The sequence below is a fragment of the Oncorhynchus masou genome, chromosome 22 (genome assembly GCF_036934945.1).
Source record: "Oncorhynchus masou masou isolate Uvic2021 chromosome 22, UVic_Omas_1.1, whole genome shotgun sequence".
In the NCBI taxonomy this organism is placed as follows: Eukaryota; Metazoa; Chordata; class Actinopteri; order Salmoniformes; family Salmonidae; genus Oncorhynchus; species Oncorhynchus masou.
In genome coordinates, this window is record NC_088233.1 from 20,591,213 (window position 1) to 20,614,343 (window position 23,131).

Below are 23,131 nucleotides of genomic sequence, written 5' to 3' on the forward strand. Positions count from 1 at the left end.
AGGAGGGAGGAGAGGGACAGAAGCTATACTGTTACACTGGCAATACTAAAGTGCCTATAAGAACATTTAATAGTCAAAGGTTAATGAAATACAAATGGTATAGAGGGAAATAGTCCTATAATTCCTATAATAACTACAGCCTAAAACTTCTTACCTGGGAATATTGAAGACTCATGTTAAAAGGAATCACCAGCTTTCATATGTTCTCATGTTCTGAGCAAGGAACTGAAACGTTAGCTTTCTTACATGGCACATATTGCACTTTTACTTTATTCTCCACAACACTTTGGTTTTGCATTATTTACTAAATTGAGGCTGAATTGATTTTATTGATGTATTATATTAAAATAAGTGTTCATTCAGTATTGTTGTAATTGTCATTATTACAAAAAAACACACACAAAAAGGCTGATTAATCGGTATCGGCTTTTTAGGTCATCCAATAATCGGTATCGGCGTTAAAATCATTATCGGTCGACCTCTACCACCTATACTTATAGAATATATCCACACATGACTAAGTTGCTTTGGATAAAAGTGTCTGCTAAATGGAGTTTTAATTATGCATTTTACTTAATCATTCATTATGATCTAAAAAGGAAAACTGATCCTAGAGCAGCACTCCTACTCTGAAGCTTTATGAATACAGGCCCTGGAGTTCAACACATTAATACAGTAGTACAGTGTTGCTACACACTCAGCATCACGAGACTTGGAGTCATGCTAGACGCCATGAGATGAAATAGATCTACATCTAACTTCTGCATAGTTACTCTGTCTAGACAAACAAAACACTGTCTAGACAAACAAAGCTGTCTTCATGTCATTATCATCCAGGAAAGCTAAATCTCAAGCAACAGTTCTCTTGTTTAAAACAGTTCACTCCGTCTCTTGTCTCTTCCCCCATCCAGGCAAGCAAGACTACTCCTTCTCCCATCGTCAACATCACCCAGACATAATGTGAGTCTCTCCATACCTGTCGTTTGAGGCCCTTGGACTCTGCAGGAGCATTCTCCTCAAACTTGGCGAGGAGCTGGGTGGCCATGGACTTGACTTTGTTATGGTTCCCTACAGCTGCTGTCTCTTCCTTCATCTTTCTCTCCGTTAGAGCAGTACTGTTGGACGGCCTGTCATCATGGTTACCCCTCAAAACCTCCTCCTGTTACAAACACATGGACAGTACGAAACCAGAGAATGAGTTTAACCTGGGAGACATTTCTATCTGTCTGCAAAGCAGAGTTCAACGCCTGAATTCTATTTTTAACCCTTGAAAGTTTTACGCACTTCTTCAGAATGGCCAGCCTGGCTAGTCTTCCTCCTCTTCCCCAAACCATCCACATCCTTCTCCTTCTTGTCCTGTTGATCACATAATCACATGTTGTCACTGGCTATTTCGGGCAGACAGCTATGGACTCCTACAGTAGCATTATAAGATGATGATATACACAGCAGTAACACAGTGCTGAAGGGAAAGGGACTGCTGAGCTGACAATGATGCATTGGAGAACCTTGGGGTTGCGTTTGCGGGATATGGCGATGCTCTGGCCCAGCTTGCTAAGGAAGGAGATGGGAGACTTAGTGCTGTTGATCAACGCAGCCTTCTCCTCAGGGCTCATGTTCTGGTTATCTGGAAATATAAAATATACAAAATGTAAGGCGTTACACAAGGGTTGTGGAAATTACAAGCATTTCCCATTGGACGAGTTCAGGTAGTTCCTCCCTGTGTCTGGTCTGTTTGGTGCATAATATATATTACTGATCACTCAGTGTGTATAACATTTCAACCAACCTTCAACACTCCCCCACCCCCAAATAAAAACGATATTCATGAAACTAGCATTACTCACCTCCGGCCCCAGGGGGAACTGTGTCCTTGAACATCTCGTAGAACTGGCTGAGGTACATGACCATGGAGAGCTTGTCGGGCTCTGACACCTGGGACATCTCCTTGCCCGTCATGCAGGGGGAGATTCCAAATTCCCGCTCGGCCACGTCGAAGCCCAACTGGTTGTTTTTTTGTTGGTCCCGTTCGTCCAGGGAGTCAAAGTCACTGTAGGGCAGAGAGAGACAGAATGTCTGGGTGTCAAAATGGGAGTCAAATTCACCGTGGGCAGAGCGAGACAGCATGTCTGGGAGTCAAAACAACCAGTAATACTGAATGTTATCACTTGGCTTTCCAAATAAACATGACAAGCACACTAAGCAGGTTCTAATGCAGTCACAACGCAGAGACAGATGACAAGACGTCAATAGAGTACGAGAGGATAAGAGGACGAAAAGTCAATAACGATCCACGGAAAGTGTTTTTTCTGTAATAGGGGATTAATGAGCAATGAGTCAGAGACATGGGAGGAATGTGTCTATACAGTGAGCCTGAAATAGAAGGGGAACTATACAGGTATGGTCATGTTAGACTTGCAAAAGCTTTTGACACTGTGGACCATGATATTCTCCTGATGAAACTGAAATGTTTGGGTCTAAAATGATGTAGCGGTGAATTGGTTTAGGTCTTATCTGACCAACAGAACACAAGTATGTAATGTTGGTGATGTTCTGTCAGAGGCTAAAGAAATATCCTGTGGAGTACAGCAAGGATACATTTTAGGGCCCATCTTATTTACAGGTTAATGATATGCTAGACACACTAAAGTGCAAATTCCTGCTTTATGCTGATGACACAGCCATACTGGTATCAGGGAAGGATACAGTTTACAAAGCCAGAAGAAGACTGGACACCCCTCATAGCCTGCTTCCTCTCTAGGTTTCTTCCTAGGGAGTTGTTCCTAGCCACAGTGCTTCTACACCTGCATTGCTTGCTGTTTGGGGTTTTAGGCTGGGTTTCTGCACAGCACTTTGAGATATCAGCTGATGTAAGAAGGGCTTTATAAATAAATTTGACAGAAGAGACCCTGAGTAAGAAATTGCATTTTGTTAGAGATTGGTTGACGGACAACAAATTGTCACTACATTTGGGAACAACTGATTCAATTTTGTTTAGAACAGAATGTAGATTGCTTAGGTTTGACAAGATAAAAGGTCAACTGTGCAGGCAAGGAGATTGAATCTAAAACAAGTGTAATTTATCTTTGTGTGTCCCTAGAGCAATCCCTTTATAGAGACCTGATTTCTGCTAAAGTTCTTTCTAAAATGGCAAACAAATTGATATTTTAACATAGTAACACTGGATATTTTAGCATCAAAGCTAAGAAACTGCTCGTCTCAGCCTTGATTCAGTGGCATTTTGGTTATGCCTGCTCTGCTTGGTATAGTGGGCTATCAAAAAAGATGAAAAAGGGAATGCAGGTCATACAAAATAATGTTAATGTTATCAGCTAAATGTGCCCCCTAGGACCCACATAGGGGTACAGTTCCCGGGAGGTGGGCTTGTTGCCTTTGGAGTCCAGAGTGGAACAACTTCAATCATATGTATGACACCTTAAATGATCGTGCCCCAGGTTACATGAAAAACAACATTGATATGGTCTTTAACCAACACAGTTACAATACCAGAGCTACAGTAGTGTTATGTCTTGTAAAATCCCAAGAGTAAACAGTACTGTGAGGAGCACGTGTTTCTATACAGGCATTTGTCTATGGAATAGCCTTCCCTTGGAGGTCAAGCAAAGAAAAAGTACAAGCTTTAAAAAGCAGGCAAAGGTTTTCATTTGGACAAAGTTGTCTTAAGAGAAACCACTCCACTGCCCCTTGTGCCCCCTTCCGCTGGTCAAGTGTATGAATGATACTGTACTGTAGGTATGATGTGCAATGAATAAATTGCTTTAAATTAATATGGTTGGTTTTTAAGGTTAGGGAAAAGTGCAGTGAATAGTACCACTTTTTAGGATGTCAATATAAATTAATGTATTTATGGTTGTTTGTAATTTGGTGTTGTCTTTTAATCATTATATGTATCATTATTATTTTTACCATCGAAGACCACTTTGGAAACCAGCATTTTAATTAATAATTCCAAGTGATATCCTCTGGGTCCACATTGTACATTTTGTGGTATATGTCTGTTACCCAAAATAAATTCAATTAAAATGTGAACTAATTGGAGCCGTCTGTGCACTGCCCTTAATGCATATTTCCCATCCGTGCAGCCTTTTCACACACCCTGCCTCAGTCATCTGGACAATGAAAGGCAGCAGGGCAGAAGAGAACTACTTGGTAAACGTCAGTCAGGGTTATAATGCTAATCGCTGTGTAGCCAGCAGAGGGTAACAACTTAATCTCTCCCCTCGTTAGGCAATGTGTGTGTCTCTGCTGTGTGTGTCGTCTCTGCTTTGTGTGTGTGTAGTAGGGGTACCATACATAATTTTCCCTAAAGCTACAGGCAATTTGACTCTGAGCTTTTACCTGATGTAGTGAAAAGCCAAGGCCTGGACAGCAAGTGCCAGGAGATAAATAACACATGCTACAAACAAAGTGGTAAAGCAGCACATCATTCCAGTCAATGATGGTTTGAACCCCTTTTGTTGCTGACAGTAAGGACCATGTTAATGCCAGGATGTAAGGACCTGACAAAGATCTAAACCATGTGCATATTGACTATCCTGATGAATATTTACTGGCCTAATTACGTGATGGAGCAATCATGTGTGCAGGTCCTACTTCATTCCTATGCTTATAATAATAGGAACTTAGATAGCGCTTTTCAAGGACCCAGGGTTGATATACAAGTAAACCTAAGCTGTAAGCATTTCTACAGGAGAAATACAGATATACAGAACCAGTTAAAAGTTTGAACACACCTACTCATTCCAGGGTTGTTCTTTATTTTTACTATTTTCTACATTATAGTGAAGACATCAAAACAATGAAATAACACATATCCAATCATGAAGTAACCAAAAAGTGTTAAATCAAAATAGATTTTATATTTGAGATTCTTCAAAGTAGCCATCCTTTGCTTTGATGACAGCTTTGCACACTCTTGGCATTCTCTCAACCAGCTTCATGAGGTAGTCACCTGGAATGCATTTCAATTAACAGGTGTGCATTGTTAAAAGTTAATGTGTAATTTGAGCCAATCAGTTGTATTATGAGAAGTTAGTGGTGGTATACAGTAGATAGCCCTATATGGTAAAAGACCATGTCCATATTATAGCAAGAACAGCTCAAAAAAGCAAAGAGAAATGACAGTCCATTACTTTAAGATATGAAGGTCAGTGAATCTGGAAAATATCAAGAACTTTGAAAGTTTCTTAATGTGCAGTCGCAAAAACCATCCAGCGCTATGATGAAACTAGCTCTCATGAGGACCGACTAAGGAAAGGAAGACCCAGAGTTACCTTTGCTGCAGAGGATAAGTTAGAGTTAACTGCACCTCAGATTGCAGCCCAAATAAATGCTTCACAGAGTTCAAGTAACAGACATCTCAACATCAACTGTTCAGAGGAATCAGGCCATGGTCGAACTGCTGCAAAGAAACCACCAATAAAGGACACCAATAAGAAGAAGAGACTTGCTTGGGCCAAGAAACACGAGCTATTGACATTAGACCGGCGGAAATCTGTCCTTTTGTCTGATGAGTCCAAATGTGATATTTTTGTTCCAACCACTGTATTGGGGAGGCAGGATAGCCTAGTGGTTAGAGCGTTGGACTAGTAACTGGAAGATTGCAAGTTCAAATCCCCAAGCTGACAAGGTACAAATCTGTCGTTCTGCCCCTGAACAGGCAGTTAACCCACTGTTCCTAGGCCATCATTGAAAATAAGAATTTGTTCTTAACTGACTTGCCTAGTTAAATAACGGTAAAATCTTTGTGAGACGCAGAATAGGTGAACGGATGATCTCTGCATGTGTAGTTCCCACCGTGAAGCATGGAGGAGGAGTTATGATGGTGTGGGGATGCTATACTGGTGATACTATCTGTGATTTATCTATAATTCAAGGAACACTTAAGCAGCATGGCTACCATAGCATTCTTCAGTAATACACCATCTAGTTTGTGCTTAGTGGGACAATGACCTAACAAATCTCCAGGCTGTGTAAGGGCTATTTGTCCAAGAAGGAGATTGATGGAGTGCTGCCACAGACAACCTGCCTCCACAATCACCCGACCTCAAACCAATTGAGATGGAGTTGGAAGGAAAAACTGTCATCAAGGCAAAAGGGTGACTACTTTGAAGTATCTAAAATATTTTAAAGATTTTTACATTTGTAGTACATTTTATGTGTTATTTCATAGTTTAAGCACTGATATACACGACTCACATGAGGTCAGGTCTGTAGCGGTGGATGAGGGAACACAGGGCCATGCCACTCTTCCAGGACATGGTGAGGTCGGTCACACTGACTTTCCTGTAGCCCTCTGTCTGTCTCTGACACCAGTTCAGCAGCTTGCTGGAGCGAGCGATGGACTCTGGGAAAGGAAAAGCAATAAGTGAATAGTGGATGAAAACATGTTTGGGACCAGGGCTTAGGGTGTTTTAGACTAAACAGTCAGAAGTTTTGCTCTTTGGAGTGTTCATACAGTCATTGAACACTGGTCACTTCAATAATGTTTACATACTGTTTTAACCACTTTATATATAGTGGGGCAAAAAAGTATTTAGTCAGCCACCAATTGTGCAAGTTCTCCCACTTAAAAAGATGAGAGGCCTGTAATTTTCATCATAGGTACACTTCAACTATGACGGACAAAATGAGGGGAAAAAAATCCCGAAAATCACATTGTAGGATTGATAATGAATTTATTTGCAAATTATGGTGGAAAATAAGTATTTGGTCAATAACAAAAGATTCTCAATACTTTGTTATATACCCTTTGTTGGCAATGACAGAGGTCAAACGTTTTCTGTAAGTCTTCACAAGGTGTTCACACACTGTTGCTGTTATTTTGGCCCATTCCTCCATGCAGATCTCTTCTAGAGCAGTGATGTTTTGGGGCTGTTGTTGGGCAACACAGATCTATGGGGTTGAGATCTGGAGACTGGCTAGGCCACTCCAGGACCTTGAAATGCTTCTTACGAAGCCACTCCTTCGTTGCCAGGTCAGTGTGTTTTGGATCATTGTCATGCTGAAAGACCCAGCCATGTTTCATCTTCAATGCCCTTGCTGATGGAAGGAGGTTTTCACTCAAAATCTCACAATACATGGCCCCATTCATTCTTTCCTTTACACGGATCAGTTGTCCTGGTCCCTTTGCAGAAAAACAGCCCCAAAGCATGATGTTTCCACCCCCATGCTTCACAGTAGGTATGGTGTTCTTTGGATGCAACTCAGCATTCTTTGTCCTCCAAACACGACGAGTTGAGTTTTTACCAAAAAGTTCAATTTTTGGTTTCATCTGACCATATGACATTCTCCCAATATTCTACTGGATCATCCAAATGCTCTCTAGCAAACTTCAGACGGGCCTGGACATGTACTGGCTTAAGCAGGGAGACACGTCCCTGGCGGCGTAGTGTGTTACTGATGGTAGGCTTTGTTGCTTTGGTCCCAGCTCTCTGCAGGTCATTCACTAGGTCCCCCGTGTGGTTCTGGGATTTTTGCTCACCGTTCTTGTGATCATTTTGACCCCATGGGGTGAGATCTTGCGTGGAGCCCCAGATCGAGGGAGATTATCAGTGGTCTTGTATGTCTTCCACTTCCTAATAATTGCTCCCACAGTTGATTTCTTCAAACCAAGCTGATTACCTATTGCAGATTCAGTCTTCCCAGCCTGGTGCAGGTCTACAATTTTGTTTCTGGTGTCCTTTGACAGCTCTTTGGTCTTGGCCATAGTGGAATTTGGAGTGTGACTGTTTGAGGTTGTGGACAGGTGTCTTTTATACTGACAGGTTCCATTAATATAAGTAACGAGTGGAGAACAGAGGAGCCTCTTAAAGAAGAAGTTACAGGTCTGTGAGAGCCAGAAATCTTGCTTGTTTGTAGGTGACCAAATACTTATTTTCCACCATAATTTACAAATAAATTCATTAAAAATCCTACAATGTGATTTTCTTTTCTCATTTTGTCTGTCATAGTTGAAGTGTACCTATGATGAAAATTACAGGCCTCTCTCGTCTTTTCAAGTGGGAGAACTTGCACAATTGGTGGCTGACTAAATACTTTTTTTGCCCCACTGTATGTATGTATGTATGTATGTATGTATGTATGTATGTATGTATGTATGTATGTATGTATGTATGTATGTATGTATGTACAGTTTAAGTCAGAAGTTTGCATACACCTTAGCCAAATACATTTAAACTCAGTTTCACAATTCCTGACATTGAATCCAAGTAAAAATTCCCTGTCTTAGGTCAATTAGAATCACCACTTTATTTTAAGAATGTGAAATGTCAGAATAATAGTAGAGAGAATGAATTATTTCAGCTTTTATTTATTTATTCACATTCCAATTGGGTCAGAAGTTTACATGCACTCAATTAGTATTTGGTAGCATTGCCAATTGTTTAACTTGGGTCAGCCTTCCACAAGCTTCCCACAATAAGTTGGGTGAATTTTGGCCCTTTCCTCCTGACAGAGCTGGAGTAACTTAGTCAGGTTTGTAGGCCTCCTTGCTCGCACATGCTTTTTCAGTTCTGCCCACAAATTGTCTATGGGATTGAGGTCAGGGCTTTGTGATGGCCACTCCAATACCTTGACTTTTGTCCTTAAGCCATTTTGCCACAACTTTGGAAGTATGCTTGGGGTCATTGTCCATTTGGAAGACCCATTTACGACCAAGCTTTAACTTCCTGACTGATGTCTTGAGATGTTGCTTCAATATATCCACATAATTGTCCTTCTCATGATGCCATCCATTTTGTGTAGTGCACCAGTCCCTCTTGCAGCAAAACACCCCCACAACATGATGCTGCCACCCCCGTGCTTCACGGTTGGGAAGGTGTTCTTCAGCTTGCAAGTCTCCCCCTTTTCCTCCAAAACGTAACGATGGTGATTATGGCCAAACAGTTCCATTTTTGTTTCATCAGACCAGAGGACATTTCTCCAAAAAGTACGATCTTTGTCCCCATGTGCAGTTGCAAACTGTAGTCTGGATTTGGTGGTTTTGGAGCAGTGGCTTCTTCCTTGCTGAGCGGCTTTTCAGGTTATGTCGATATAGGACTCGTTTTACTGTGGATATAGATACTTTTGTACCCGTTTCCTCCAGCATCTTCACAAGGTCCTTTGCTGTTTTTCTGGGATTGATTTGCACTTTTCGCACCAAACTACCTTCATCTCTAGGAGACAGAACGCATCTCCTTCCTGAGCGGTATGACGGCTGCGTGGTCCCATGGTGTTTATACTTGCGTACTATTGTTTGTACAGATGAACGTAGTATCTTCAGGCATTTGGAAATTGCTCCCAAGGATGAACCAGACTTGTAGAGGTCTACAGTTTGTTTTCTGAGGTCTTGGCTGATTTCTTTGATTGACATCATGGGAACATCTAAAGAGGCACTGAGTTTGAAGGTAGGCCTTGAAATACATCCACAGGTACACCTTCAATTGTCTCAAATGATGTCAATTACGCTATCAGAAGTTTCTAAAGCCATGACATCATTTTCTGGAATTTAACAAGCTATTTAAAGGCACTTAGTGTATGTAAACTTCTGACCCACAGAATTGTGATACAGTGAATTATAAGTGAAATAATCCGTCTGTAAACAATTGTTGGAAAAATGACTTGTGTCATGCACAAAGTTGATGTCCTAAACAACTTGCCAAAACTATTGTTTGTTGACAAGAAATTTGTGGAGTGGTTGAAAAACGAGTTAATGACTCCAAGTGTATGCAAACTTCCAACTTCAACTGTATGTAAGTATGTATATATGGTACCAGTCCAAAGTTTGTGCCATTTCACCATCCCGTTAATGACCAGGTTAGTGAACATAAAGTAAATCAAATAAAAATCAGTCCATCCAGCAAGTCACATGACATCATGGCAGTTGCTAGTTTCTACGGTTAAGGACTATTATGAAGGAATCGTCAGATGGTCATGCATTTGGACCTAAACCATTAATGATATTACCTTGGAAATGCTTCTCAAGCAGGTTAGGGTCTAGGTTGAAAGCAATTCATTGTTACATTTGGGTGATTGTAATAATGTCCAGGTCCCAAAAACAAGAGACTTTGAAAAACAGACATGAATGACAATTAAATAATATGAACTTAACTGAATACACTTGCTATGAAACATCGTATAGCTTATTCGAAACACTTACTTACCATTTCGGGTGAGCTTGGGTGTTGACGAGGTGACTACATTCTCAATTTCGATACGCATTTCACGGCTTGAATCCCCTGTGTCAATGAGGTGTTTTACCTGACAACAACAGAGTGGGGTGGGATTTCACATAAGACATCTTCCATAGGTCATAGCTACTGCCAGGAGTTTTTGCTGAGCATGCATCTGGACTGTAAAGAACTCTGCTTCTTAGTTATGTTTTGAGCTGCTGCCCTCCAGACGGAGTTTACGGGTCCCACTGTTCAGGAAGAATAGGAACAAGGCAAGTTTCATTCCATCAGCCACCAGACTGCTGAACAGTGGGACATAGGACAGATGCAGGCCAAACACACGGTCGGACAGTAGGCCGCAGAAACTTTGAATATTTGAAAATGTAGATGTGTGACTTGTGTACTAACTTTCCAGTTTTACATACTGCATGTAATAATATTACGTGTTGTGTTTTTGAATGTATTATTTTTTTTATACCTTTATTTAACTAGGCAAGTCAGTTAAAGAACAAATTCTTATTTTCAATGACGGCCTAGGAACAGTGAGTTAACTGCCTTGTTCAGGGGCAGAACGACACGTTTACCTTGACAGCTTGGGGATTCGATCTTGCAACCTTTCGGTTACTAGTCCAAAGCTCTAACCACTAGGCTACCTGCAGAATGCTGACATCACACAATGAAATGGACAATAAAGTATATCGCATCGTGTGTGTGTGTGCGCCTCTCTAGTTACGCAGACACAGGGTTTTCATTCACAAGATGGTTAGGTAGTCAGGACAAATGTTAGGTAGCCAGTCCTGGCCCTACTCAAACTGGATATCATACACAGAGCATTATGGGTACTGTAGTTCATCATGTTACAATCACACAGTCCTATGATCTCAGTGTATACACTACCTGGTTGGGCCTGAGGAAGTGGAGGCTGATGTTAGGGTAGCGCGTGGTGGGATCCACACTGTAGTGGCTGAAATTTTTACTGATGTTCTGTGGTGTTGTCTGAGGCAGCAGGCGATATATGCTCTCCCTGAAAAAGAGGAGGCCATGGTTACTGAATTATAGAAGGTAACAGAACAGAGGATTCAAAACATTCCATTCAGAGCTCCAGAGGCTCTTATTCCATTACAACTACAGGAGGGGCAGACAGTGGAGCACTCAGAGATAAAGCACTCAGAGATAACAGTGTGTCGAGGGTGTGTGAGTGCATGAGAGAGAGAGGGATAATGAGTATGTGTGTGAGAGTGTGGAGTGTGCGAGCGTGAAAGTCTGATGTGCGAGTATAATGTGTGTGTTATGACATGTCTGCTCCCTCACCTCTCAGCCAGCACGTCCAGTGGGGTGTTTCCCTGGGCCCAGCTCTTCACCATCCAGCCCGAGTCCATGGCTGCCAGGAAACCCCGGGCTATACCAGTGCCCATGGGCCAGAAGGGCTAGAGGGACAAATACAGTAACATGGTGAACTCCCAAGTAAGCATACAGAGAAGAATAAAATCTACTAAAACAATACACTTTTTTAAAATATATATATATATATATGCATGCATGTATGTATGTATGTATGTATGTATGTATGTATACATAGATACACATTTTTGTTAATGTAAAATTGCCTGTTTTAAGTATGCAAACGTCAATCCACATGTCATCCATCCAAACTTGAATCTGTCTCTCGATTCACTGTAATTTCTCCACACATGCTCACGCTTTACTCCCATTTGTATACACAAGACAGTCAGACACTACCTTATCCAGAGTGACAGAGTATATCTTCTAAGTGAGGCTGAAACACCCTCGGCCCAGTAGCCTTCCTCACCTCCAGTAGACTGTCCCCCACCAGAGACACCAGTAGCTGGCGTCCATTGCGTTGGCGCACGAGCGCCGCATTTTCTGAAGCGTACATGCAGGTGAAGTCGAACATGGCCACGTCGGGCTGTCCGTAGTGGTTGATGGCAAAGTCCAGAGTGGGCAGCTGGTGGTTGGTGGAGAAGTCTGCGGCCTCGCGGGCATAAGAGAGAAGAGCCTCCTGGTCCACGTTAGCCCTAGACAGCAGCATCTCTGTGTCTGCATAATCCTGGAGAAGACTGGGAGGTTAGATGGCTCAGATGACTGGAGGACTGAGAGACACTAAGGATAAGAGACTGCATGTAACATGGCCTGTCACGCAAAGAATGGTGCATGACATCCATGCAGTGGTATTTGGAAATGGAAATATTTTACAGGAGGTTATCCTTGACCACCAAAGCAGTTCTTTCATTTCAAATCAAGCCAATGTCATTCTGAAGTAATATTGAATTTAATAAACATAGGGCCATTTAAATGTCTTTCATTCGTACTAGAACTATCTAAACACCAACATAGTCTATAATACCCAACTCCCAGCTACTGTGTGTAGCGAGACGCCTATCGATCTCCAGAATGTAGCATCAAATCAAGGCCTGCTTTAACCTGTTTGGGCTAGGGGGCAGCATTTTTACTTTGGATGAAAGGTGTGCCCAGTGTAAACTGCCTGCTACTCAGTCCCAGATGCTAATATATGCATATTAGTAGTAGTATTGGATAGAAAACACTCTGACGTTTCAAAAACTGTTTGAATGATGTTTGAGTATAACAGAACTCATATGGCAGGCAAAAACCTGAGAAAAAAATCCAACCCGGAAGTGGGAAATCTGAGGTTTGTAGTTTTTCAACTCAGCCCCTATTGAAGACACAGTGGGATGTTGGTCATCTTGCACTTCCCAAGGCTTCCACTTGATGTCAACAGTCTTTAGAACATTGTTTCAGGCTTCTACTGTGAAGGGGGGCTGAATGAGAGGGGAATGAATCAGAGGTCTGCCAGAGAGCAATGAGCTGGTCACTCGCATTCACATGAGAGGTAGCTCGCGTTCTATTGCTTGTCCACAGACAAAGGAATTCTCCGGTTGAGACATTATTGAAGATTTATGTTAAAAACATCCTAAAGATTGATTCTATACTTCGTTTGATATGTTTCTACGACAAGTAATAAACTTTTTGGACTTTTCGCCCGACCTTTCCGCTGGACTTGCACACGTTTGGATTTGTTTACCAAACGCCCTAACAAATGGAGGTATATGGACATAAATTATGAACTTTATCGAACAAATCAAATATTTGTGGAACTGGGATTCCTGGGAGTGCATTCTGATGAAGATCAAAGGTAAGTGAAAATTTATGATGCTATTTCTGACTAATGTTGACTACACAACATGGCGGATATCTTTTTGGCTTGTTTGGGCTCTGAACGCTGTACTCAGATTATTGCATGGTGTTCTTTCGCCGTAAAGTTTTTTTTTTAAATCTGACACAGCGGTTGCTTTAAGGAGAAGTTTATCTAAAGTTCCATGTATAATAGTTGTATCTATTATCAATGTTTATGATGAGTATATCTGTGAATTGACGCGGCTCTCTGCAAAATCACCGCATGTTTTGGAACTACTAAACATAACATGCCAATATAAACTGAGATTTTTGGATATAAATATGCACTTTATCGAACAAAACAAACATGTATTGTGTAACATGAAGTCCTATGAGTGTCATCTGATGAAGATCATCAAGGGTTAGTGATTCATTTGATCTATATTTCTGCTTTTTGTGACTCCTCTCTTTGGCTGGAAAAATGGCTGTATTTTTCTGTGACTTGGTGGTGACCTAACATAATCGTTTGTGGAGCTTTCACTGTAAAGCCTTTTTGAAATCAGACACTGTGGCTGGATTAACGAGAATGCTATCTTTAAAATGGTGCCTAATACTTGTATGCTTGAGAAATTTGATTTATGAGATTTCTGTTTGAATTTGGCGCCCTGCAATTTCACTGGCTGTTGGCGAGGGGTTCCGCCCCATTCCCAGACAGGTTAAATGACTCTTTTGAAAGAGGGCGGTGAGGGGGAAACACACGTTTCCTTCCCTGGCTAGGCTGGGCCGGCACCACCATGCTGACTGGGTGGGGAGGAGCAGACAGAGGATCTGAGAGGGTGTTGTTCTCTGATTCATGGTGCTGGTTGGAAGTGTGGACCCGAACCAGCACTCGCCTGCCCGCCCTTTCCCAGGGGCAGGATGGAGCAGTAAAAAGAGACTAGGGAGTGATTTCCATTGCTATAAAAGGACCTCGCTTGGAAGTAAGTAATCTTGAAGAAAGGAGTGTGAGCAGTAGGGGTCTGTCCCCCCACACCCCCATTGCAACACACACAGCTCATTAGGGATTATGCAAACTTGGCAGGCGTGGAGACAGGCGACCCCGTGTGAAAACAGTGAAGTCTGAAACTCAGGACATAGTGTGTCCACTCTCACGTCCCCCCTCAGCCTACAGCCTGGTCCAACTCATCAGGGTCATATTCATTAGTTCACACTTGTAGCAAATCTTTTGCAACTGAAATTGTTTGTCCATTTTCTTCCCTTTGATGGCTAATGACTACGACCCAGCACAAGACCTACAGTGCCCTGTTCAGCCCTTCAACTGTATTGCCCTGATTATGACTGCTGATGAAAACTCAGTCAGTGCTAATTAAAAACTCCAATCGAATTATCAAAAGGGTAACACTTCCCAACTTCTTGAATGCCTTGGTAACAATTTTGATATGGTTTGCAAAACATTACCAAACACCTACACCCCCCCCCACGGCTTTCATCTCAAAGGGAGATAGAAATGCAGTGGGAACCGTTACTGGAACATGAAAGCTGAACTTCTAAGAGATGTCATAACGTCCTAAAAGCTTGTGACTGATTTCCTGTGGAAAGTGCCCAGTCTAGTCAAAGGAAACAGCAGTGTTCTGAAGTGAAGTGTTGGGAGTGGGGCATAAACTCATTAAATGTGGTTGAGCTGGTGGTTTGTTCCTGGCCCAGTTTTGGCGTGGTCCTTTGACAGGGAGCAGGCACACAGAGGGATAAAGTGTGTTTGTGTACGAGAGAGAGACCGCTCTAGATGTGTCTCTCTCCCCCTCTGATCACTCACATGCAGAATGACTCCCTTCTCCAGCAGGCTCTGTTTCTTGGCAGTCATCACAAAGTAGTGCGTGTCATCCTTGTAGTAGACAATGTTTTCCAGGTCAATTCCTACAGAGTCAACAGAAAGAGAGAGTTTTGTTATTTACTTTTGGAAAACCAAGTTGTTTCTATGGCTATAGCTGCTCCTACAGCTCCTCTATTGGTTGTCTTTGTTAGGGGAATGAGGACAAAGTCGGCGATGACACGACCCAGGAGACAAAACTAAAGGCCCATATAGACAGGGCTAGCTCATCGCCAAGCTCTCATGGCATGGGATCAAAATGTTTCATTGAGAAATGTGAACAGATTTCAGTTCCCCAATCAAGAAGTGCCTCTTTGTTGACATTTTCCCTAATCCATAGATAAACCATGCAGATAGAAGCTGACGGGCTCAGAGATGATGCATGGCAATATAAAACTATTCCTAGGTGATACACTGCTCGGCTATTCATTTATCTACAGTTCCTTCAGAAAGTTTTCACGCCACTTAAAGAGGTGACTTTAAAACAGTTACAGAGTTTAATGACTGTGATAGGAGAAAACTGAGGATGGATCAACAACATTGTAGTTACTCCACAATACTAACCTAATTGACAGAATGAAAAGTAGGCAGCCTATTCCAAAACATGCATCCAGTTTGTAACAACACACACATTTTCAAGCATAGTGGGTATTCTTGTAATCGCTATGAAATGGGGAGTTTTTCAGGAAAAAAAATAAATGGAATGGAACTAAGTACAGTCAAAATCCTAGAGGAAAACCTAGTTTAGTCTGCTTTCCACCAGACACAGAGATGAATTCACCTTTCAGCAGGACATTAACTTTAAACACAAGGCCAAATATACACCGAGTGTACAAAACATTATGAATGCTCTTTCCATGACATAGACTGACCAGGTAAATCCAGGTAAAAGCTAGGATCCCTTATTGATGTCACTTGTTAAATCCACTTCAAATCAGTGTAGATGAAGGGGAGGAGACTTTTAAACTTGAGACACCGATTGTGTATGTGTGCCATTCAGAGGGTGAAAGGGCAAGACAAAATATTTAAGTGCCTTTGAACAGTGTATGGTAGTAGTTGCCAGGCGCACCAGTTTGAGTGTCTCAAGAACTGCAACGTTGCAGGGCTTTTCACGCTCAACAGTTTATGTGTATCAAGAATGGTCCTCCACCCAAAAGGACACCCAGCCAACCTGACACTATGGGAAGCATTGGAGTCAACAAGGGCAAGCATCCCTGCGGAATTCTTTCGAAACCTTGTAGAGTCCAACTCAATATTAGGAAGGTGCTCTTAAAAGGGACATTTCTAAATGTTCAACATCATATTCATCATCTCCAGCACCACCACAACATCAACATATCTGAAAATGGCACGTTTCTATGTTTGTAGTAAAAAATAGAGAAAATAAGTGTTTCCAATGACATCATCAACCAGTTAGTAGACAATTAGTAGGCAATGCCTACTCATAATGGTTAAAAATCACACGATGCACACTGATGATGTAATTGGAAACATGGTCTTATTTTACTACAAAACATATAAATGCGCAATGTTGAAATATGTGCTGGAGATGATGAATATGAAGTTGAACATTTTTCTTTCATGTTTTGTACACTCAGTGTTCACTGGAGTTGCTTACCAAGAAGACAGTAAATGTTCCTGAGTGGATGAGTTGCAGTTTTGACTAAAATCTGTTTGAGAATCTATGGCAAGACTTGAAATGTTTGTCTAGCAATGATTAACAACCAATTTGACAGAGCTTGAATAATTTAGAAAATAATAAATGAGCAAATATTGTACAATCCAGGTGTGTAAAGCTCTTAGAGACTTACCCAGAAAGATTCACTGCTGTAATCACTGCCAAATGTGATTCTAACATGCATCTACTCAGGTGTGTGAATACTTATGTAAAATAGATTGCTAATTTATTGAAAATTAAATACAGCTAACATTTTGAAAAACATGTTTTCACTTTGTCATTATGGGGCATTGTGTGTAGATGGGTGAGAAAAAAGATCTATTTAATCCATTTTGAATTCAGGCTGTAGCATGTGGAACAAGTCAAGGGGTATGAATACTTTCTGAAGCCGCTGGATGTGTATCACCTAAATCTATAACAATGTGTCAAATATTACTAAAAGCCTAGAGTTATAATGCTTTATAACTTGTTATAAAGCACCTATGAGCCTTTATAACATCATATAACAAGGATTATTACATGTTATCTCTGCCTATGGCAAAATTACTGACCCGTGGCTTCCCGGAGGTCCTGGAAGAACTTCTGGTTGAAGATGAAGGCCACTCCACTGATCTCCTCCACCTTGGCCTCGGCCGTGGTGTTCCTGTTGATAAAGTTGGCCGTGATGGCGATGGCCAACTTGCCTCGGAACTCCTTCCTCTTGAACCCTGTTTGGAGGAGAGGAAGGAGACAGGATGTAAATGTTAGACTGGGGTCAGTGTCATTATGTAGACAGTGAATGCCAGAGTTCTTTGTTAGGTTCAGAAATGAAGAGAACAATTCCTTGTATTACACACTACTCACATGTTTGTAAAAGAGAAAAGGAGAAATGAAGGTGGCGCTTGTTAGGCTTTGATGCACACTGTCATTGACTAACTATCAATGTAACTGCAATACTTTTTAATAACCTCATGTAAGGTTGCAGGCTGAGTACGGACACTATGAAGTGACTACTGGCTAGCCCTGAGGGAAACTGTTTCCCCTCCTCTCTAGAGAGAATCTCTAAAGTGGTTTCAGCAGACACCAGCAGCAGCAGAGGAGAGGGGTCAGAGCAGTCCACACACTACAGGGCTCCCAGTGCTGCTGAGGGATGTTAGCTCATACAGGAAACAGACAGCCAATTCACAGGTTCCTGCTCCGCTCCAGTGAGAGGCCACGGAGGATTGCTCTCTGAAGATGGATGGAATGAGGGAGGGCCGGGGAGACTCACATCACATGTGCACAACATGAGGCAGGAAAAGAAGGAGTGAGAGAGGAAAAGAGAGAGGGTTGGACCCGTAAACCAACCACAGGTGTGTTTTTGAGGGCTTCAGTTCTCATGGTGTTTTACACAACTCAGTTTGAACCATGTGTTTCTTAGTGGCTTTTTACCTGCCAGCGTGTTTCTTCTTCCGTCTGCCCCAATGATGACGTCAAACTCCAACTCGTTGACTGGGTGTGTCCTGGGGTGGACCTCAGCCCTCCACCCTATCTCTGCAAAAACACACCATGGGAAAAATAAGCAAGACAAGACATGTAACGTTCTATTATTTAGCATATGGTTTCACTGAGAACCATGAGGGATGAGAAAGAGCTCTCTGTTAGCACTGTAGCATTCAGTAACATGAACACATTGCCCTTCCTTGTTCCCATAAATGTTTGGATGAAGAGCAGTCATGTCATATGATATGGGTCTTAATGCAGTCATTAGAGCAGTCACTTCACAAGGGTCTTACTCTCGTTCTCCTGGTCCTCGGGGGGCTCGATGAGACCCTTGAACTCCACATTGACGTGGATCTCGATGCCCAGGAGCAGGGCCACCTTTAGCAGCATCAGTTGGAGCTGGCGGATACCTGCACAGAGAGTCAGACAGATTAGAGAGCATTTATTAGCTTCAACAACTGAAAAGACCTCAATGTTACAGCTGATCTATGGTCCTGGAAAGCACCAGAAGTCTTCTCCTCATAGATGATAATGCTGTACACAGTAAAACATGAAATCGTTTTCTAAAAGACAAAGCAGGAAATGTGAGTAGGATAGTCTTATCCACTCACTGATATGGTCGATGGCTCCAGCGCAGAACTTTCCGTGGAATTTCTTTGCCCCGAGGCCCCTGAGGTCCTGGATGGAGAAGGGCCACAGGTGGAGCACGTTGTTCCTGGAGAAAGCATCTCTCTTCTCCAGCAGCACCACCTTGGCCCCCAGGAAGCCCAGCTCGATGGCCGTCCGCAGGCCACATGGTCCCGCCCCAATGATCAGACACTAAGGATGGGGAAAATGTAGCATATACAGTACTAGAGCTGGCTGATATTAAGATATTATTGAACACTGGAGATATCGATTAAAGCAAAATATTACAATATTCAACAAGGGCAAATAGACAATATTACAATGTGGATATGGGCCCAACCCTATTATATATAGAACAATTATCTCTGAGGTACTTTGAACAAGGATATGAGACAGAAAAATAGTCACACCTTAGAGTTGACACACGCTCGTCCCTTCTTGTACTCCTTCTGGCCTGCCCGCTTGTCTAGCTTAACCCAGAGTGCCTTGGCCTTCCAGTAGTTGAGCCTGGACTTGAGCTTGTGGTAGAAGATCCGGTACTCGCAGGGCTTGAGATCCAGATGGTCACAGAGCTCCTGGAAGGCCTTGAGCGTGCCTTTACAGGTGGAGGCCTGGGTGAAGCGGTCAAACATAACGTGGGCAGGGTTCACCCGCTCCCCTGTTGTGGTGAAGCCTCCAGGATCCCCCATGGTCCCCATGGACCTGCAACCCTCTCAGGGGCCTCTGGTCAGGCCCCAGCCCCTGGCTCTAGCACGCACTCCGCTCTGGTGAGGCCTTTAGCTCCCTGCCTCAAGCATCTTCATTCTGTCAGGGAGCGAGAAGACAAGCACAATTATTACTGAGTTGGGGTAATGTCTGCATATTTCACAAGGTCATCAAGACCCACTAAGGCTGATTTGGAACTTCCTTTTGTTTCAACTATGCAAGTCAGTTAAGAACTTGTTCTTATTTACAATGATGGCCTACACCGGCCAAACCAGGGCCAATTATGTGCCACCCAATAGGACTCCCAATCACGACCGGTTGTGATACAGCCTGGAATCGAACAAGGCTGTCTGTAGTGACGCCTTAAGCGTCTTAAATGATCTTCAATAGGAACTTGCTGGACATACCACAGATGACAGTGTAGACTCTCTCCTTTATGCTGTTCTATTAATAGTCTATAAAAAGGAGTGATCCAGCAGGATCTAATGGGATATCATGTTCCGTTCCTGCAGGATATCAAGTCCACTGCATGATAAACAGGGTTTGGAAGATTGGCCTAATCAGCTATAAATGCCAGAACATCAACACAATATCCATAGGCTGATTGTTGTAATTCAAATTCTCATGTACAATCTAGCTGATCAGCCTTTGACTGACCCTTCCTTGCCTTTCCTCTCATCACAAGCATCAGTTGTGACTGCGAGCCATTATGTTGGTGAAATCCCTTTGTGATATATTACAAGACAGCCTTTTTGACATAAATGCAATTCTTTTAAGGGCGGTAGCCTACCTAGCTAGCCAACCAAAGAGTGGTTACCTCAGGTCTTTGTTGCAGTGCCAGTGTTTCCTGACTGTTTTTTGCTGACTGTGTTTGCTGATTGGCGAGGGCTTCTGTGGCCACAGGACCTTAACCCTGTTATCTAGGAATGAGGCCATTGCCACCAGAGACAGGAAGTCCACTGAACACACAGGCCAAACAGGAAAAGCAACAGAGGCACCAGAGAGCATGGCACGCCGCTCTCCGTGGTACATGATTTCAGACTCAGAACACAGGAAGTCTTTCCTTCTGTCATCCCAAAACATTTTAATTAAAAAATAAAAATTAAATAATAACTCCCATTCATTCAGCTTGTGGTGGTTTAATGGCATCAACAGTAGGCACCCGGCAATGTCTCTTCTTTATGAATGTTCACTTTCCTCTGTTCCATTTGTTAACCTGCTAAAACATGCAGTGTGGTTTTAAAATTGTCTTGGTCTAGCCCTTTCACCTCAGGGGAGAGTTCCCTCACACATGTTGGTGCCTATAAATCAGCTGTCAGGTCTGGAATGCCTCTGTCTACTCTCTTCAAGACTGGATTAAAGGGCAGACTGTGCCCTTTAAAAACAGCCATAAGCCATATTTTATTAGTTCAATGCAGTGCACCGACATGCAAAAAAAATGGAGAAAGCATGAGCAATGCAAACTGGTCAGCAGTAAATGAAAGGAAACAGCTCTGTACTCTACTCGGTTTGATCCAACCATTTTTCTGAGCAATTGATGAGTTGGTGGGTTTCAGGTTTCAGATTTCACAACCTTTTCAGGTTTTCACTCTCAGAATCACACTTTTTTCATAGAAAACACAATTGGATGTTCTAAGTAGGCTACACAACAATGCTATATAGGAAATGTAGTTTTTTTTAATGTACCTACCCTTTAATTCAAGTGCACATTCACCTAGCACTGTTGTTTGGTTAGCTGTGTTTCTGTAGCACACATGTTTTTTCATTTTTTTTCTCACCTTTATTTAACCAGGTAGGCTAGTTGAGAACAAGTTCTCATTTACAATTGCGACCTGGTCAAGATAAAGCATAGCAATTCGACCCATACAACAACACAGAGTTACACATGGAATAAACAAAATATATTGTCAATAATACAGTAGAACAAATGAAAACAAAAGGTCTATATACAGTGAGTGCAAATGAGGTAAGTTAAGGAAATAAATAGGCAATGGTGGCGAAGTAATTACAATATAGCAATTAAACACTAGAATGGTGGATCGACAGAAGATGAATGTGCAGTTAGAGATACTGGGGTGCAAAGGAGCAAAATAAATAAATAAATAAATACCAGTATGGGGATGAGGTAGGTAGATAGATGGGCTGTTTACAGATGGGCTATGTACAGGTGCAGTGATCTGTAAACTGCTCTGACAGCTGGTGCTTAAAGCTAGGGAGGGAGGTGTGAGTCTCCAGCTTCAGAGATTTTTGCAATTCGTTCCAGTCATGGGCAGCAGAGAACTGGAAGGAAAGACGACCAAAGGAGGAATTGGCTTTGGGGGTGACCAGTGAGATATACCTGCTGGAGCGCGTGCTACGAGTGGGTGCTGCTATGGTGACCAGTGAACTAAGGCAGGGTTTTACAGAGCAGAGACTTGTAGATAACCTATAGCCAGTGGGTTTGGCGACGAGTATGAAGCGAGGGCCAACCAACGTGAGCGTACAGGTCGCAATGGTGGGTAGTGTATGGGGCTTTGGTGACAAAACGGAGGGCACTGTGATAGACTGCATCCAGTTTGTTGAGTAGTGTTGGAGGCTATTTTATAGATGACATCACCGAAGTCGAGGATCAGTCGGATGGTCATTTTTACGACGGTATGTTTGGCAGCATGAGTGAAGGATGCTTTGTTGCGATATAGGAAGCCGATTCTAGATTTAATTTTGGATTGGAGATGCTTAGTGTGAGTCTGGAAGGAGAGTTTACAGTCTAACCAGACACACAGGTATTTGTAGTTGTCCACGTATTCTAAGTCAGAGCCGTCCAGAGTAGTGATGCTGGACAGGCGAGCAGGTGCGGGCAGCGATCGATTGAAAAGCATGCATTTAGTTTTACTTGCGTGTAAGAGCAGTTGGAGGCCACGGAAGGAGAGTTGTATGGCATTGAAACTCGTCTGGAGGTTAGTTAACACAGTGTCCAAGGAGGGGCCAGAAGTATACAGAATGGTGTCGTCTGCGTAGAGGTGGATCAGAGAATCACCAGCAGCAAGAGCGACATCATTGATGTATACAGAAAAGAGAGTTGGCCCGAGAATTGAACCCTGTGGCAGAAGTAGTTGGTAAACCAAGCGAGGCAATAATTTCTCAATAATTTGAGAAACCAAGGCTGTCGAGTCTGCCAATAAGAATGTGGTGATTGACAGAGTCGAAAGCCTTGGCCAGGTCGATGAATACGGCTGCACATTAATGTCTCTTAGCGATGGCGGTCATGATGTCATTTAGAACCTTGAGCGTGGCTGAGGTGCATCCGTGACCAGCTCTGAAACCAGATTGCATAGCAGAGAAGGTATGGTGGGATTTGAAATGGTCAGTAATCTGTTTGTTAACTTGGCTTTCAAAGAACTTAGAAAGACAGGGTAGAGGATAGATATAGGTCTGTAGCTGTTAGGGTCTTGAGTGTCACCCCTTTGAAGAGGGGGATGACCGCTGCAG

General features: G+C 42.5%; 1 protein-coding gene across 1 annotated transcript in view; it reads right to left on the minus strand.

Annotated features, from left to right (window-relative positions):
* LOC135509161 (protein-methionine sulfoxide oxidase mical3a-like) overlaps window positions 1-23,131 on the minus strand; it is a 112,118-nt gene that overhangs the window by 64,201 nt on the left and 24,786 nt on the right. The window contains 15 exon segments of the mRNA XM_064929579.1: window positions 977-1,159; window positions 1,285-1,356; window positions 1,509-1,627; window positions 1,848-2,050; window positions 6,220-6,367; window positions 10,164-10,260; window positions 11,070-11,196; window positions 11,484-11,599; window positions 11,983-12,240; window positions 15,139-15,239; window positions 17,422-17,577; window positions 18,281-18,382; window positions 18,625-18,741; window positions 18,943-19,150; window positions 19,369-19,762. Of these exon segments, the coding sequence (XP_064785651.1) occupies window positions 977-1,159; window positions 1,285-1,356; window positions 1,509-1,627; window positions 1,848-2,050; window positions 6,220-6,367; window positions 10,164-10,260; window positions 11,070-11,196; window positions 11,484-11,599; window positions 11,983-12,240; window positions 15,139-15,239; window positions 17,422-17,577; window positions 18,281-18,382; window positions 18,625-18,741; window positions 18,943-19,150; window positions 19,369-19,656 (2,295 nt within the window). The 5' untranslated portion in view covers window positions 19,657-19,762.